At 36.3% G+C, this 16,677-nt stretch overlaps 1 protein-coding gene across 1 annotated transcript in view; it reads left to right on the forward strand.

The window, feature by feature from the left end:
* The first annotated feature begins 14,011 nt into the window (after positions 1-14,011).
* LOC134740831 (secretory phospholipase A2 receptor-like) overlaps positions 14,012-16,677 on the forward strand; it is a 39,737-nt gene continuing 37,071 nt past the window's right edge. Inside the window, exons 1-3 of the mRNA XM_063673475.1 lie at positions 14,012-14,087; positions 14,692-14,814; positions 15,628-15,771. Of these exons, the coding sequence (XP_063529545.1) occupies positions 14,048-14,087; positions 14,692-14,814; positions 15,628-15,771 (307 nt within the window). The 5' untranslated portion in view covers positions 14,012-14,047. The remainder of the gene's footprint in view (positions 14,088-14,691; positions 14,815-15,627; positions 15,772-16,677) is intronic.

Raw genomic sequence — 16,677 nt, forward strand, 5'->3', positions numbered from 1 at the left:
CGCATATCAGTGAAAGAACATGGGTCAAAATCATAAAAATAATTAATGCAATTAAAAAAATTCATTTATACATATTTAAATACATTTTATCGTATTTTTATAAATCTTCATTTTTATAAAATAAAATAAAATTAACTGAATGGCTACATGAACATTGCTTTTATAGTGTTAAGGATTATTTAAAATTTAAAACGTAATATTTAAAATGACAGTTTTTTTATTTGACATATGTAATTTATTTTATTTTATTTTACTTTTGACTAATGTACCATAATTCTCTCATTTTTTTATTTATTTAATTTAATTGACATTGTTTTATTATGATAGTGTTTTAATGATTGCATGTTAGTAATTAATAAATGTACCTTATTGTACCATTATGTAAATATTTTGCATGTTGATGTTGTGTCGACTGAATACTGTGTCCAACTATTTTATAAGATCTGATTGTTACGTATTCAAGCAAATAAATATTCTATTCTATTCTATTCTTAGTTTTAAAGTGTGTCGACAAATGGCAGTGAATTTACTGGGGTTACAAAATTTACTATGACAGTACCGCTCTAGTATAAGTTACTCTATGTTTATATTAAAAAGCTGCTTGTCATTTCACGTGTAGGGGTGGTGAGAGTTATGTAATAATATGATTTTATAATTAAATCGTATGACAATGTAATAGGGTTTATTTTCTTACTAAAATGTTGGTGTTGTGCTGTTGATTTAATTTCATTGACTAAAATTAATCATCTTAGAATTTTGAGGTGTAATCGTGGATGTAAGTAAAGGGAGGTAGATATGGCACCAGGCGCTCGATCGTGAGCCATCAAAGGGACCCACTGACTATCAGCCCGCCGGACGATATCGGCCTGCCAGTTAGAACAAAAATTTGACAGTTCCGAACAACTGACAGGCCGACATCGTCCGGCGGACTGATAGTCAATGGGCCCCTTAAGTCGTACGGCTGACGCCAATGTGTCAAGATTGTCACAATCATCTACTAAATATTGCCTGCATTATAATAAATAATAAATAAATAAAACGTTTAATAACAGGCAAGGATCACCCATGAAAAATTTACAGACAACTACAATTACACTATTAATTGTTTACTCAACTATGAACGTCACGCGTCTATTATTAATAAAAGGTCATTGCGTGTTGCGCAATTAATTTTAAATTTTGTTGTCTTTCCTAACACTATATGGATCAAAATGATTCGAAATAAATAATTGAATTTAATTGTTGTGTGTAATGCAATTTTATTAATCACTAAGAATATTCTTGTGTCTCTATTACCTACGGTTTTCATTATCTCACTTATTAAAATGTGAACTGTTGAAGTCACTCCAATGACATCAAGATTATTGAATTAAGGATGACTCTAGAACGGTCCAGACTCAGACCGTTCTAATGTGAGTCATCCTTTAGTGTTCTTTTTTGGTACCGATAGCAAGAACTTAAGCAAACGGCAATATTGTCCAAAAAGTTTCTACCTACAGAAGGCTACACAGTACTCAGTTTATGATACCGTGAACTTAAATTAGGTAAATTATTACACGAGCGAAATGCGCGATAACTGAATGACATGATTCTGATGTGTACCTTCGAATTGGCCTGTTAGCATAATAATATACAAGTAAAATTACTAACAGGCCAATTCGAGCGTACACTGATTTCAAAATAACATCTAACTAATGTCAATCAGTTATCGGGCGAGGGCGAGACGCACGATGACTAAATAACATGATTCAAATATCATTCTGATGTAAAGAGGCCCACTGACTATCAGTTCGCCGGACGATATCGGCCTGTCAGTTGTTCGGAACTGTCAAACTTTTGTTCTAACTGACAGGCCGATTTCGGCCGGCGGACTGATAGTCAGTGGGCCCCTTTAGTGTAAAGCCTGACCAGAAATATATGATCATTGTCAAGAGGGCGCTGTTCATTCTCATGTATAGGGTGACAGTTCAGTATAGTACGAAAAAATCAGTTCCAGTGAAATCCCGCAACATGGCTCGTGATCATATATTTCTGGTCGGGCTTTACGTTCAACTTGGCTTGTAAGTCACTTGCCAAGTTTTATTTTCTAAATCCTCCTATCCTTTTTAAAATCCAAAAGAACAGAAAAAAAGGTTTATTAAAACATTACCGAGCAAGTAAGTTGTTATCGTTTGATCAGATGTTATCTTAGACCCACATCCCGGCCCTGAGCAATCGATTTATACTGAGTTTAATTGGGATTAAATGTGTTGTTTATTTTTATGGAAGTTGATCGATATTTGTTAAGGCAAAGATAGATATAACTCCGTAATAGATGGATACAGTCTAAGGAAAAAACGTGCCTCGAAAATCACGAAAATTTGATTCTCGATCAGATGGCGCCACTAGTTTTGGCCTACACTCGTATAGAGGGCGTTGACTATTTCGTTTGTTATTTATAATTTTAACGCATACCAGTGAAAGAACATGGGTCAAAATCATATAAAAATAATTAATGCAAATAAAAAAATCAATTATCCATATTTAAATACATTTTATCGTATTTTTATAAATATTTATTTTTAGTTTTAAAGTGTGTCGACAGATGGCAGTGAATTTACTGGGGTTACAAAATTTACTATGACAGTACCGCTCTAGTATAAGTTACTCTATGGTTAAGGCGATGATTAAAAAATATTGAGAAATTTCAATGTATACGTGACCACCTGTCATGTCATAGAAAAGCAAGCGCCGGAAGCTCCGGCCCGGACACGGCCCGGTCTAACGTGAGTCATCCTTAATGAAAGGATGTGTTTAATACAAATTCGGATCTAAAAAAGACCCCAGTGATCCCAGCCATTTGTGGCCCCAGTTAAAACGGGTATAAGTCTCGAGCAGCGCAGGTGTAAAATAGTATATATTCCACGTAACATTTATGCGCTTTTACACCTAAGCTGCGCGGGACTTGTACCCTTTTTCACAAGGGTCACCTATATTATATAGATGGTCAAGCAAATCTTGTCAGTAGAAAGGCAGCAATTTAAAAAAAATCGGTCAAGTGCGAGTCGGACTCGCGCACCGAGGGTTCCCTACTTTTTAGTATTTGTTGTTATAGCGGCAACAGAAATACATCATCTGTGAAAATTTCAACTGTCTAGCTATCACGGTTCATGAGATACAGCCTGGTGACAGACGGACAGACAGACAGACAGACAGACAGACAGACAGACAGACAGACAGACAGACAAACAGACAGACAGACAGACCGACAGACAGACAGACAGACAGCGGAGTCTCAGTAATAGGGTCCCGTTTTTACCCTTTGGGTACGGAACCCTAAAAATGTAGGCGCGAAGGAATGTCGTCTAATAAAAATTTGAATTTTTCTACTGACAAGATTTGCTTGACCAACTATAGTTCAAAACCTTGCGTGTCAAACGTTCTGAATTCTCACAAAACCACATATTTAATTCCAACCCAACTTATCGCTTAACCACACTAATTTGCTTAATAACAGTACGTTAACATGCTGTATTTACATTTTACCACATAATAACATTATATTTCGGGATTGCTTCAGAGAACCAATCGTGATTTACTTATTTGACAAAGGCCGTAAGTATGTCTATAGAAGTCGAAGGCAATGAGCTTTATTTTCCTGGTCGTTCACCGGTAAACCACAAAGGCAGGTGTGTTCGCAGATGTCGAACGCGAACGAATTCGGACCACAAATTATACCAATTATTTCCGTCACGAAAGACCGTGACGCAACAACCGGTAGTGTAAAAACAGTGTGCATTTCTCCGAGCAATATTCATGCTACAAATATTATGAAGATATGTATTGTTCTTCATAAAAAGAAGAATAATTTTAAAAGCAAGAGAATTTTGTAATGTTAACTTTAATCGGTTTCTAATAACATTTTGGGACGATAATTATCGGCCACGTGGAAGTGGAAAGTGTGACTTTCAATCTGGAGGTCTAGGGTTCAAACTAATATACCCAAAGGTAAAAAGGGACCCTATTACTAAGACTCCTCTGTCCGTCTGTCCGTCTGTCTGTCTGTCCGTCTGTCTGCCACCAGGCTGTATCTCATTAACCGTCATAGCTAGACAATTGAATTTTTTACAGATGATGTATTTCTGTTGCCGCTATAACATCAAATACTAAAACCAAAATAAAATAAATATTTAAGTGGGGCTCCCATACAACAAACGTGTTTTTTTTTGCGGTTTTTTTCGTAATGGTACGGAACCGGCCGGTTTTTTATTTTATGAACGTATCTAATATTGTCTTCAGTTACCGCGATAGATACTTAGCGGTATAGAAAAAGAAAAAGTAGGGAACTCAAATTGATTGTTATAAGTATATAAAAACACACAGGAACAAGATTGTAAAATTATTTTTTAATACAGTTGCTCAAAAAGTGCTACTTTACGTGGCTGTTTAGCGTGCGGAAAGTTGGTTTTCGCTTGTTCCAATTTATGACTAAATATTGATGAGTGTTAATATTAGTTTCCTTTAAACGTCGTAATCAACATAAAAACCTACTAACTGTTAATGTAAGAATACGAACATTATGCATATTTCATATTTTATTACTCACCTCTTCATCATTATAAGTATTATAACACGTTTATTTTTTAATGTTGAAAAACCGATCTTAATAAGTTGTCTGAATGGAGCGGAACGCCTGTCAAAGAAGAGGCGTATTTTCTTACTGCAAGAATGTTTTAAGTTTCCAAAGGCAACATTCGATATTGTTTTTATAAATATACGATACACAAATAATCGTAAATAACGATGTTTAGGTAATAATAGTACAATGTTTTAATATTTACAATTGTTTCTGCCTTATAGAACATGCATTTGAAAAAAAAACTTTCATTGTAGTGGGTTTAATAATAATAACAAAATCTATTCTCGACGAATAAAAGCTAGAAAAATACCTCTTCATAATGTCAATGTCAATGATGTCACAGAATTAATAATATAAAAGTTTCGAATTCCATTCCTTACTTGTTGCTTTTCTTATTTTTTTGCAACTGTATTAAAAACGTCGTTCGATACACGTGCAGATATGTCATACTTTCCGCACTAGCATCGAAATGTACTATATCAAACCCGAAAGTCAATTTCCCTGTAAGTAAAAAAAACCGTTAATAAATACCCGTCACTCGAACATTCTATAAATATTTTCAAATTTCGAATATCACAAAAGGGGCCGCAACAAAGACTATCTATATCCAGCCAGAGTCAATTAAGCCTATTCTTCCCTGACACCGATAGAATAAATAGAGATAACAATGAGTAAAAAAAGGAAAATATATTTAGGGGTCGTTGAAGGATATAGGTACGGGCGATCATAGACATATGTACAAGTAGACCACGCAAATGTCAAAGCACACAGGCGTCCATAGACTACGGTGAATTATTGCCATCAGGCGGGCCGTATGTTTATTTGCCTCCGACGTGGTATACAAAAACAACACATTGTTGACTTGCCTGTGTGTTCCATTGAATAATTTTTTTACTGTGCATTACTACGCAAGTGTAATAGGCTAGATGACAAATTTTCATTAATGGTATCAATCAATCAGGTTTATTTTTAAGATCAAATGTCTATATGGGACCCATTGCATTCAAGCAATACAAAAGTCAGAAATGGTAGTCAAAGCCGTACTTCACTCGCGAAACACTTCTAACAAAACGATAAGTGAACGTGACGTCAAGTTCACTGAAAGCCCATTTTGAATGTATGGACAAAATAAGAAAATTGCGTTTTTGTCGGTGAAATATTGCGTTTATGTAGGTATATAGTTGCTGTACAAGGTTTTTTTGGATAAAATGTAACGAATCGAATGGTACCCTTACTTTTTTCCTTTTTGGAAGTTGAAAAATTACTTAAATTTTGAAACTTTCAAGTCCTGTATTTTTGTATTATTTCCATATATTATTTTTTAACTACATTATTGTGATAAATTACTCATTTACTATCTATGTTACTAGATTATGTTATAAAATTCAACATGTGTCATCATGCCTATTCCATCAATATTTGCAATGTAAATTTAATTCCATCATCCCCTTTCTTCACGTTCCAATCTGGCAAACGATTCCAACAATATGATTTGTCATTGTAGATTTGTATAGCATTCGTTTACAGAACCATTCGCGTCATTTTTTCTCAAGAAAAGTTTTTGCTGTAATCGTGTATCTGAATTATTGATGTACTCTCAAGGCAAAGCTTTCACTGAACCCGTGAGAGATTATTTGGTTTTTATACAAATTTCGGTATAAGATCTTATTAAACAAGACCAAGTGCGAGTAGTTCTAAAAATTCGCGCGGCTAGAAGATGTTGATGTCAACTTTAGCCAGTCTTCTTCGAGACCACGCCGTCCTCAAAACGTCGAAGGTAAATTTAAAACTTAATTTTACGCGATTAAATAAATAAAATAAATAATAAAAAAATAATAATGAGTAAAAATCGTGAAAGTTTAAATCAGTGCTGTAGAATCATACTGTCTTTGTTTAACGCTAGTACTATTTAGCACCCAAATAAAGGGATGAGTTTAAGTACCTATAGTTTTCTTTTCTCTTAGTTACCGACAAGTTATGTTTGCCAGTCTATATCTTTGTTTCTGAATTGTACTTAATTAAATAGTGTGGATGATGTGTACATGCAACCTCTATTGGAGTTACATCTCTATAAGGCGATCAAAACCGTACCTTTACTTCCAAACTTGTTCACCATCATTAAAAGTCCAGTCATTCATGCTATCCTAGTCGCTCTTACAGACGTTTGATGAGACGGCAACACAGTATCCTTTATAAGGTCGAATAATTTAAAAATGGCCAGTCATCGCCAAATGATTACGCCGCGGCTGTCAGATCTTTGACGTTATTGGTTAAAAAAGATGGCGGACTAAACATGGAGATGATTATCGGTGATATTTGAATTTTATACGGGATTAGGACACTGATTGGTCTGATGTTGAGAGGATATTTTAGTAGCAGCAGTAATAGAAAGTCATGGCACCGTAGGGCATAATTCGGGTTTTAAAATATCAACTTGATTTGTTATTGATACGATATTTGATAAATCATAACAGTGATAATAATCCCAAATGGCTGTAATATGGCAATTAGCCACTTTCAGTGTTTAGCAGTAACTCACTGGTTTACTGTGACATAAACGCATATAGCTGCTCAGCGCCACCTAACATGTATGTATATACAGGGCGTCTCAAGACTATGCGACATGAAGGGAAAGTACCTTAAATCATGTATGTATATTATTTTGCTGAAAGAAGACTTTATGTTATTTTTAAAAGTTAGTAATACTGCATTCAAAGATTTCTGAAAATTGCTTCGTCTGGGAATCGAACCGAATTAAATGTGAAAAAAAAACAGCCGTATTTTTATGAAGCCAATCGAAAGATGGACAAAAAATATTAATTCTTCTTAAGTGACAAACCGGTCAATTCGAACAACGTGATAATTACTAGATACGAGAACAATACGAGATCTAATAGATACGTTATAGTTTAGTTCTCAACTAGTTATCTTTTGCATTCGATTCGAGAAACCAATTGTCATTTTACGCTACAATTATTGTGACATTTTGGGATATCCATTAGATATCCATCGGATGTCTAAGTCATATTTTTAAAATATCGTTCAAGAGGACATTCGGATTTCGGCATCGCGGAAATGTCTTACATGACTTTCTTAAATATCTCGTTATCGTTTCTGTTTCATATCTAGTTGATATCTAGATCATTGTTCGAATTGGCCTGATAGTATAGTTGACTGGTAGAGAATGCCTTAAGGCATTAAGTCCGCCATAAAATTTAAAATAAATAAATAAATATCTTAAAAGAAAGGAATAACGTAAAATGTTTTGTTCACTGCTCCCTGCCACTGCTCGAGACTATATAACAAGATCACTCTTGTCATTTGATGGCAAAGAAAATTAGTCATTAAATTTAAAGAAATAAGGTCCTCAAAGACGTGTTGTGGTTGTAATGCAGCTTCATCTACTGAACAATGTTCTCTATTATATTATAAATTAAGGCTAGGGAACAATGTACTCACCAATGTAATCTCACTTGCTGCAGCTTTTAGGTGGGGCAATACACCTTAAATGAGGTTTTTTGTTCCTTGTTGAAATTTGAGTTTTCGGTAAAGTGAAAAAGTGATGTTATTCGGCTTTAATTTTCTTAGAAAAATAAATAGTTCGCGTTAGCACAGAGTTGATAACAATACGTTCACAATTGGGTGAATCAACTTTTAGAACACTAGATTTCGTGTTTTAGACTCCCTAGGTAAGAAAAATCGATTTTTCAAAAACATGTAGGCCCATCGGCCCAACGTCCTCGCACTATTTAAACATCAAACCACACTGCACCCGCGATCCGGGGAATCTTTAACGAATCGTTAACCCATCGTAACCTAACTTTATGGGACCCACTGACTATCAGTCCGCCGGACGATATCGGCATGTCAGTTAGAAAAAAAAATTGACAGCTCCGAACAACTGACAGGCCGATATCGTCCGGCGGACTGATAGTCAGTGGGCCCCTTAACGGCCCGGCCACGACATCGCGCGGCGGCGGCAGCGGCGAGTGGCGGTCATAGGTTGGAGCGAGACACAGCGATCGGACCTTTCGTTCCCACCTATGGCCGCCGCTCGCCGCTGCCGCGTGATGTCGTAACCTAAGAACTGGAATGAAAGAAAAGTAGCAAAATTAGGCTCCGTTTCAGTTGGAGATAGAAGCAATACCTTATGGCGGTTGGCGCTTAAGCTATTATTAACGCCGCTCCAATTAACGTAAGCGCCAGCCGCCATAAGGTACCTTTTGCCGTGGAATGTCACTTATCTTTACTATTTCATATCTAGTTAATCTCTAATTCATTTCCCGAATCGCGCCGACTGTCTTGTACCCGTACAATTTTTGTCGAATTTAAAGCTCCGAAGACCTTGATACTGGCGAAATGGTCCCACTATGGGCTGAAGCCATAATTTTAAAATAATTAATGAATGAATGAAAATTCAGACTTTACTTAAACTCGAATCTCAACTAACTCACAAGACAAAAAGCACAAAATCCTTCAAAGCAATGACTCGCAAATAACTTTTAATTCAAATTCTCCTTACGCTTCTTACCGACGAAACTTACTCTATCTAACTAGCTGAAACAAATTTCTTACAAATTGATTTCAGCTACCCGCAAATAGCCGTTTAGGACGTTTAACAAGCTATTAATATAGTAAAACATGCAGGAAAGGCGTAAGCGTCACTTCCATTCCTTTCTGATAGTTCCGGTAAAATATGATCGTTTGTAGGAATTAGTGATGTGTCACGGGAATATTTTAATTCACTTATTAACGACTTTGTTCCGGTCGCGGTGGAGACGGCTGGGCCGTGGTATTTGGAAGCGAAGAAGTTGGTAAGGGACTTGGGGCGGCGTTTACGTGATAGAGGTTGCGACCCCCGTTCAGGCTCCTACTTGGTCCAACAAACATCGCTTGCTATCCAGCGCGGCAATGCCGCTAGTATATTTGGCACGTTTGGACAAGGTGGGGGTCGGAATGGGGTTTATACTTAGTATAGATAAATATTTTCTAGTTAGTCTTATTTATTACATTTCTGTCATTCCAACAAAGTATAATTAATATACAGAATATATGGGACAAACAGATATATGCGAATGAGGAATACAGTGAAACCTGGTTAATTGGTTTTCACTTTCTCTTTCTCCTTGTCACTTTCACGTTTTCACTTTCTCCTCTCATCTACTCAAAGGTTAACTGGAAGAGATCCCTCAAAGGGATAAGTTCGCCTTTGTACATCTTATTATTTGTACCATGTAATTTTTAATATGTATATTTGTACAATAAAGAGTTTACTACTACTACTACTACTACTAATTGGGACCTGGATAAATGAGAAACCTCAATAAGTGCAACCAAAGGTCCGGTCCCGGTCCCTTGAGCCCAAAAGGCCTCTATAATTGAAATTATGGAACCCCTTTAATATGCAATTTACATTTTATTGCATTTCTTAATTTCGCCTCTGTAATTGAACACATCGCAAATAAGACCTCTATAATTGAAACTGTGCTAAAAAGTCCCTTTATTTTAGCTCTTCTTACTACCTCGATTATTGAGTCTTACTTATTACCTCTCTAATTGAAATAATGTAGCGAGCAGAAACTACGTAAGAACAATTTTCGGGCACGTTACTGGGAATATTCCTGGGAATATTTTCAGAAAAGCCACATCACTATTTGAAAGTGGAACTCAACGTAGATGGCTGAGGTAGAGTCAAAGTTGGAGTGGGCCCAAATCGGTTGAAATATTGCTTCGCCGACCTCCTTTATAGGTAAATCCGTGTCAAATCTAGTTCTTGTTCATTTAGTTTGGCCATTTGTGGCGTTTCACGGGAAAAGATACCTTATGACTGTAGGCGCTTACGACGCGTAGCAGAGTATTCGTATGATCGTAAATAACAGCGTAAGCGCCAGCCGCCATAATGTACCTTTTCCCATGGAATGTCACATTTTATGCAAAAGTTGTATACCATATTTAAGGTGCAATTGCATACTTTGAATGTGGATTAATTTGGCTTAATACCGTTACCTACCTCTTAGAGGATATAACCAAACGGAGTTGCCAACAGGCGTTCCCCTCTGTTGAAAATAGTCGGCCACAATGCGGCCAATACACAATGACAATGCCAATGGTGGGGTTATACACAATGTATGGACTGACGTCTATCTGACATGGCTATTTTTACGTTACGTATACATTTGACGTTCCCCTCCCCCACAAAAATCTGCAGACTTTTTTGTACAGAAAATTACAGACAAGGCGTCTCCGTTTGGTTATATCCTCTAAGACCTACCCAGTGCTAACCTCAGTTTCACTAGCATTTATCATTTTCACACGTATTTTGGACTGTAGACAAACTTTAATTTGCTTTTAGGAGCTCTCGCGAGTACGTAAGAGTTGTAGGAATTGTGTGAAAGTTGAATAGGACTCTAGAACTTTCGAGGTTGTGGGATAGGATAGTTATGTAAAGTTATGTAAAGTTTTGACATGTTCGAATAATAATTGAAGGGAAGTTTGAATATAGAATCCAAGCTAGTTTAAAATATAGTGTTGTAATTTAACCAATCCAGAAAAAACTAATATAAAAAATATAGTTTGTCAAAGGACTGTCTCATTTCGAACATAGACGGAGAGAATCATACTGTATTTGTCTTACACAAGTACTAGCACCCAAAAGAAAAGTATTTCTATAGATTTTTTGTTCATATGCTTATTTACTGACAAAAGTGACAAATTGGTTTGACCAACTATATTTGGCTACGAGGCTTGGCCATTTACTTACAGTCTTGATTATGTAAATGTGACATTTTCAACCAAAAGGTACCACATTGTCGCTTGTCAATAATGTTGATTTCAAATTGAAGCTGAATGGAAATAGCTCCTTATTGATAAGTACCCTTTTCATTGAAAATGGCACAAATTAAACGTGTAAACTAGATTTACTCCAAAACTAAGCTACATTCTACTTAACAAGCTGGGCAATCAAAAGCTTGTAGCTGGTAATACAAGTGAAAGTCCGTTTTTGATAGCTTTTGTTAAAAAGGGACTTCCACTTGTATAACAAGCTACAAGCTTTTGATAAACGGGCCCCTGGTTTAACTTATTCACAATAAGAGGTGACAGTTCCTACTACTGTTTGGTCAAACGGTCTCTCAGAAAACCGATTTGTAATACCGAAGTGATTCAGTCTTCTCCGAGACCACGGGGACAACGCCGTCCTCGAAACGTCGGAGGTAAATTTAATACTTATTTTACGCGATTAAGTCCCGTCGTTGTAAATAATAATGATTCTCTAAGTGTTCTGTGAACAAAGTTTTGTACGGAGCACTAAAAATCATCGCTAAACTGTCTCACCAACCATCTTCGTTAAGTGGTAAAGCTTGTAACTAAACTTATTTAGTCGTACTCGAGCTTAACGCTGTTCAAGTTAACTCAAAGAATTTTTCTTCAATACTTTATAATCTCCAACAATTAAAGATGGCAAAAATGTCTCCGAAGTTTGATTGCAGCAAAATGAATTCAGGAAACCGATCTGTAACCGCTCGTCGTTACAGAAGCAAAAAACATGAAGTGAAAGAACGCCGAGAGCCTCAATCGTCCGCGTCTTATTGCAAAACTTTGCTGAGACTAGTGGTGTACCTGGGCACTGGGCACATTGCAGTAATATCCCCTATTGACGCATAATTTAGGAGCCGTACATTATACCCGCCGGGAATTTCCTCCCGCGGACGCTTCGGCTGTGGAATGAGATCCCTGCCGAGGTTTTCCCGACGGGCTACAGTATAGGGTTCTTCAAAAAAGGAGTGTACAGGTTTTTAAAGGGTCGGCAACGCGCATGTAATATCTCTGGTGTTGCAGGCGTCCATAGGCTACGGTGTCTGCTTACCATCAGACGGGCCGTATGCTTGTTAAAAATACGCCTTTTAAGGTAAACGTCCGCTAGAGATACTGCTGATGGAATAGAAAAACATTTATCGTAAAAACCTACTTACAGCCACAGGTCAATTACAAAGAAGAACATAGGTAATCACTAAACACTTAAAACAAAGTTCTGGGTATTTTTAAGTAAGGTGGCTATCAATACTTTCTGACATATCACATCTTTAGCTATCCCACGCTTATGTTATGATAGCTCAGACAACAGTGACATGTGATTTTTTGTATAATTATGCAAAGTTAACATTTGCCGGCAGTATTTCCAAGCATGTCACGTCACTAGTTATGCCCAGCCTTGTAATGTCTAGACATTGTTAGTGACATCTGATCTGCGATAAAATTTCAATATTGCAGTTTTAACAGTCTGATTCTTTGAGTTATATTCAGAATAGAATAGAATAGAATAGAAATAATTTATTCGTTAGCACACACAAATAGAAAATTATACAAAACAGAGAAACATAAAAAAGAAAAAGTGCCACGAAATGGTCTCACCTCAGCATGTTGCTAGCGACTTCCATCGCTGATCTTCCGGTGAGACCATCCGGTGAAACAATTTGAAAGCGGCAATACCTTTCAGTAATTTAGTAGCAACTAGTATACAAGATGTTTAATTCAAATTGGGTAAGTGAATCAGATATAAAATATCTAGTTCTTATTGGTGATAAAAAAACTACTTCATTAATTTCCTGTTAGTTATAGGTTAGCTTCTGCCCACAATTTCACCTCTTGGTAAGTTGAAATGTGCTCTAGAACTGACCATGGTTAGGGGACATACATAAAAAATGACATGTATGTAGGTTTGTTTTCATATCATAACTTTTTATTGGTAGTTCACACCTATAGTACAGTCGCCATCAGATATATCGGAGCGGCCAATGTGGTCACAATATCTGAACACGCCTTGTAACGCCTTTACAATAGAGGCTCGTTCAGATATTTGTGAGCGCCTCGGCTGCTCCGATATATCTGATGGCGACTGTACACGGATAAATAGACCTCGGTGCGTAGCCAACGTGCCAATCGTTTACGCTCCTTAGCGAACAAAACGCAACTATCATTGTCGCACTAATATAGAAGAGTGAGAGACACAAAGCGTTTCGTTGTAGCGCAAGCGTTTGTCACCTTGGCTAAGCACCTAGATCTCTCTCAACTGCTGGCAATGTACATCAGTGATCAATGAATATAATTTTTTTAGTTGGAATATAGTAGGGATGTTATTATATAGTTGGGTATTGTACATCTAACAGATAAGCTGAGAATAATTCCGTTCACGGCGGGAGGAAGTTGATAACTCGAGATATTTTATTGAAGAAATCTGAACTTAAAATAGAATTTGCATAAGGTTCAAATTTCTTCCATTTTTCCCCGCCACATCAACTTCTTCCCGCCGTGTGCGGATAAATGCTACTACTGTATCATAGCGATAAATAGAGCAAGCATAGACTTTTCTAACATTCCAATTTCAATGCTTCGGCGGTTCAATCCATGTCAAATTGTAAATGAGATATTATTATGTTCTATTTAATATTTTTGTGTGCAATTATATTTATTGGTAAGTTTCAATTATATTTTTTTATAAACATAAGTAATTTTAATATCATAAACTCATAAACTACTATACTATTCGGGTAGTTCGAAAAACTCGCGCGCCTAGAAGATGTTGATGTCAAACTTTAGCCAGTATTCTCCGAGACCACGGCGACAACGCCGTCCTCGAAACGTCGGAGGTAAATCTTACAACATAAATACGCGATTAAGTCCCGTTTTACAATTTAATAATGTGTAGAAATCGTGAAAGTTAAAATCAGTATGTGGTTAGTAAATATCAAAATAATTTATGTTTACGTATTATAAAGTCAGTTGATATGAACTTCACGCTTTTGGGTATAGGCCTGCTTTAATTTGTTCCTTTCGTTCAGATCTTTTGAATGAATGAATTAATTAATGATTGCGTATATGGTAATTCGGGTTACAATAGCAGGTACCTTATTTAGTTAACTTTTGTTCGGCCGTGGCGTGGCTATTAGTACAGTCAAGTTCACAAACATCTATACAAGCCAAAATTCCATAAATATGTTTATACCACCGTATTATCGCACTGTAAGTAAATTGCACTGCACACAAAAAAATTGAATTAAAATATCAATTGTATTTAGGCCAGGAGACTGGAGCGGTTATGGATCCCGGCTACGAATACATCGAAGGAGCGGATACTTGGCTGCGTCTGCACATCGCGCCCGCTAGATGGCAGGACGCACTCGTGCGCTGCAAGCTCGAAGGTTATATATTATAATAATTAAACATAGAAATTCGTTTATATAGCCAAATGTATAAGTTATATTAACACTACTAATGTTTAGTAGAAAAGAGGTTATATTTGTGACACCACATTATTAAAAAAAATATCCCACACCATTGGCTTAAAGCAAAAAAAAATATATTTTGTATGGGAGGTACCCTAAAACATTTTTTTTGTTTTACCATTCTGTCACCATACATAATTTATGTATAGGTAGGTATCCATGTCAAAACAATCACGGAGCAAAGCCGCGGACACACAGACGGGCGAAACTATAAGGGTTCCTAGTTGACTACGGTACCCCCAAAACGGCAATTTTTGCCGTTCCATCGGTTTGCCGCTGTCACTGTCACATTTCGCAAAAAAAAACGGGAAAGATCATGCGCGCCAAGTGTCAATTTTGATCGAATTTTGTCGATTTTTATTTATTTTAAAAACGTTCTTACAATATCGAAGTTCGAAAGCTATCAATCCTTTTTTTGTTTACATAATAAATAACCGAGTAAAGTTAGATTAAAAGTCCGAGTTAGAGGTTATTTTGGGAATTATTGTATCGAGCGAAGTGTCATAATTTGTGTATCGGAAGCTGTTATAGATAATATAGTTAAGAACTACATATATTTTTTCCACGTCTACGAATATCAACACCTCTTAGAAAAACATGATCATATAAGGAGATTTTTCGCCTTCTGGCTCAGGGAACCGTCTTATTTTGTACTTTTTTGTGATGGTTTTGCATTTATGTTCATATTTATAAGTATAACTTCATTCATTAGTAATAACTTTATTTCAGGTGGTGTATTAGCCTCCCCTTCGACCATTGTTGTAACAAAAGCGATGATGTCCATGATGGCCTCATACAAAAATGTGCTCTCACTCGGTGTGTTCACGGGAATACACGATCTCATCTCTGAGGGTGACTTCATGTCCCTTGATGGTAAAGTTTAATTGATTTAAACTAACACGATTTTCACTCATACTTTTAACAATAACACGCGAACTTACGTTTATTTATGGCCCGACGTTTCGAACGTGACGTTACGTTCGTGGTCACAGGCAGACTGGCGAGGAATTGTATCAACATCTTCTTGCTGCGCGGGTTTTGCGAACTACCCGCACTTGAACTTGATTATTAACTTGTACGCTAGGGTTAATAATTGTCACTACACAGAACCATACAGAACACTCACGACATCCGAGGGTATGTGGTTGGATGTTTTTTTTCCCTTACATTTGCTAATCCCTGGATTCTACGAAGACGAAATCCCCTGTCCCTCATATTGCGCGACGTAATGCGTAACGTAAGTTTTTACACGATTAATACCTTTTGTATTGTATTTTATATTGATTATGTTATAAATAAATATTAGTCCCGTGTTAGTTTTAAAAGTATGGGTAAAGTTTATGTTAGCTCTTTATAACAAAAAATTATCTTTATAAATGAAATCTGTATAAATACAATGTCAACGCTCCGTTGTGAACTGGGTGATTAAATTAAATACAGTAATTTTTATATTTTATACAGTAGTTTTTTTTATATATATTTATATACATCTTATTAATATTTATATGTCACTCCCTAAGGCCTTGGCAGAATAACAGCGTTGGAATTTGCCTCGCTTGCAAATTGCAACAATATGCTGAGACAGGGCCTCTTCCCTACTGCACACATTGCTGGACCCGTGTGTAATTTTTATGTTTTTTATGTGTAAATAATTTAATTTTTTGTTTTGTTTTTTTTTTCTGTTTTGTTTTTGCTATTATTTTTATATTGCCTTTTTTAAACATCTTTTTTCTTTCATTGTATTGCCCTGTGTATGTGTGCTTTATGGAATAAATGTCT

This window comes from Cydia strobilella, chromosome 4 (genome assembly GCF_947568885.1).
Source record: "Cydia strobilella chromosome 4, ilCydStro3.1, whole genome shotgun sequence".
Classification (NCBI taxonomy): domain Eukaryota; kingdom Metazoa; phylum Arthropoda; class Insecta; order Lepidoptera; family Tortricidae; genus Cydia; species Cydia strobilella.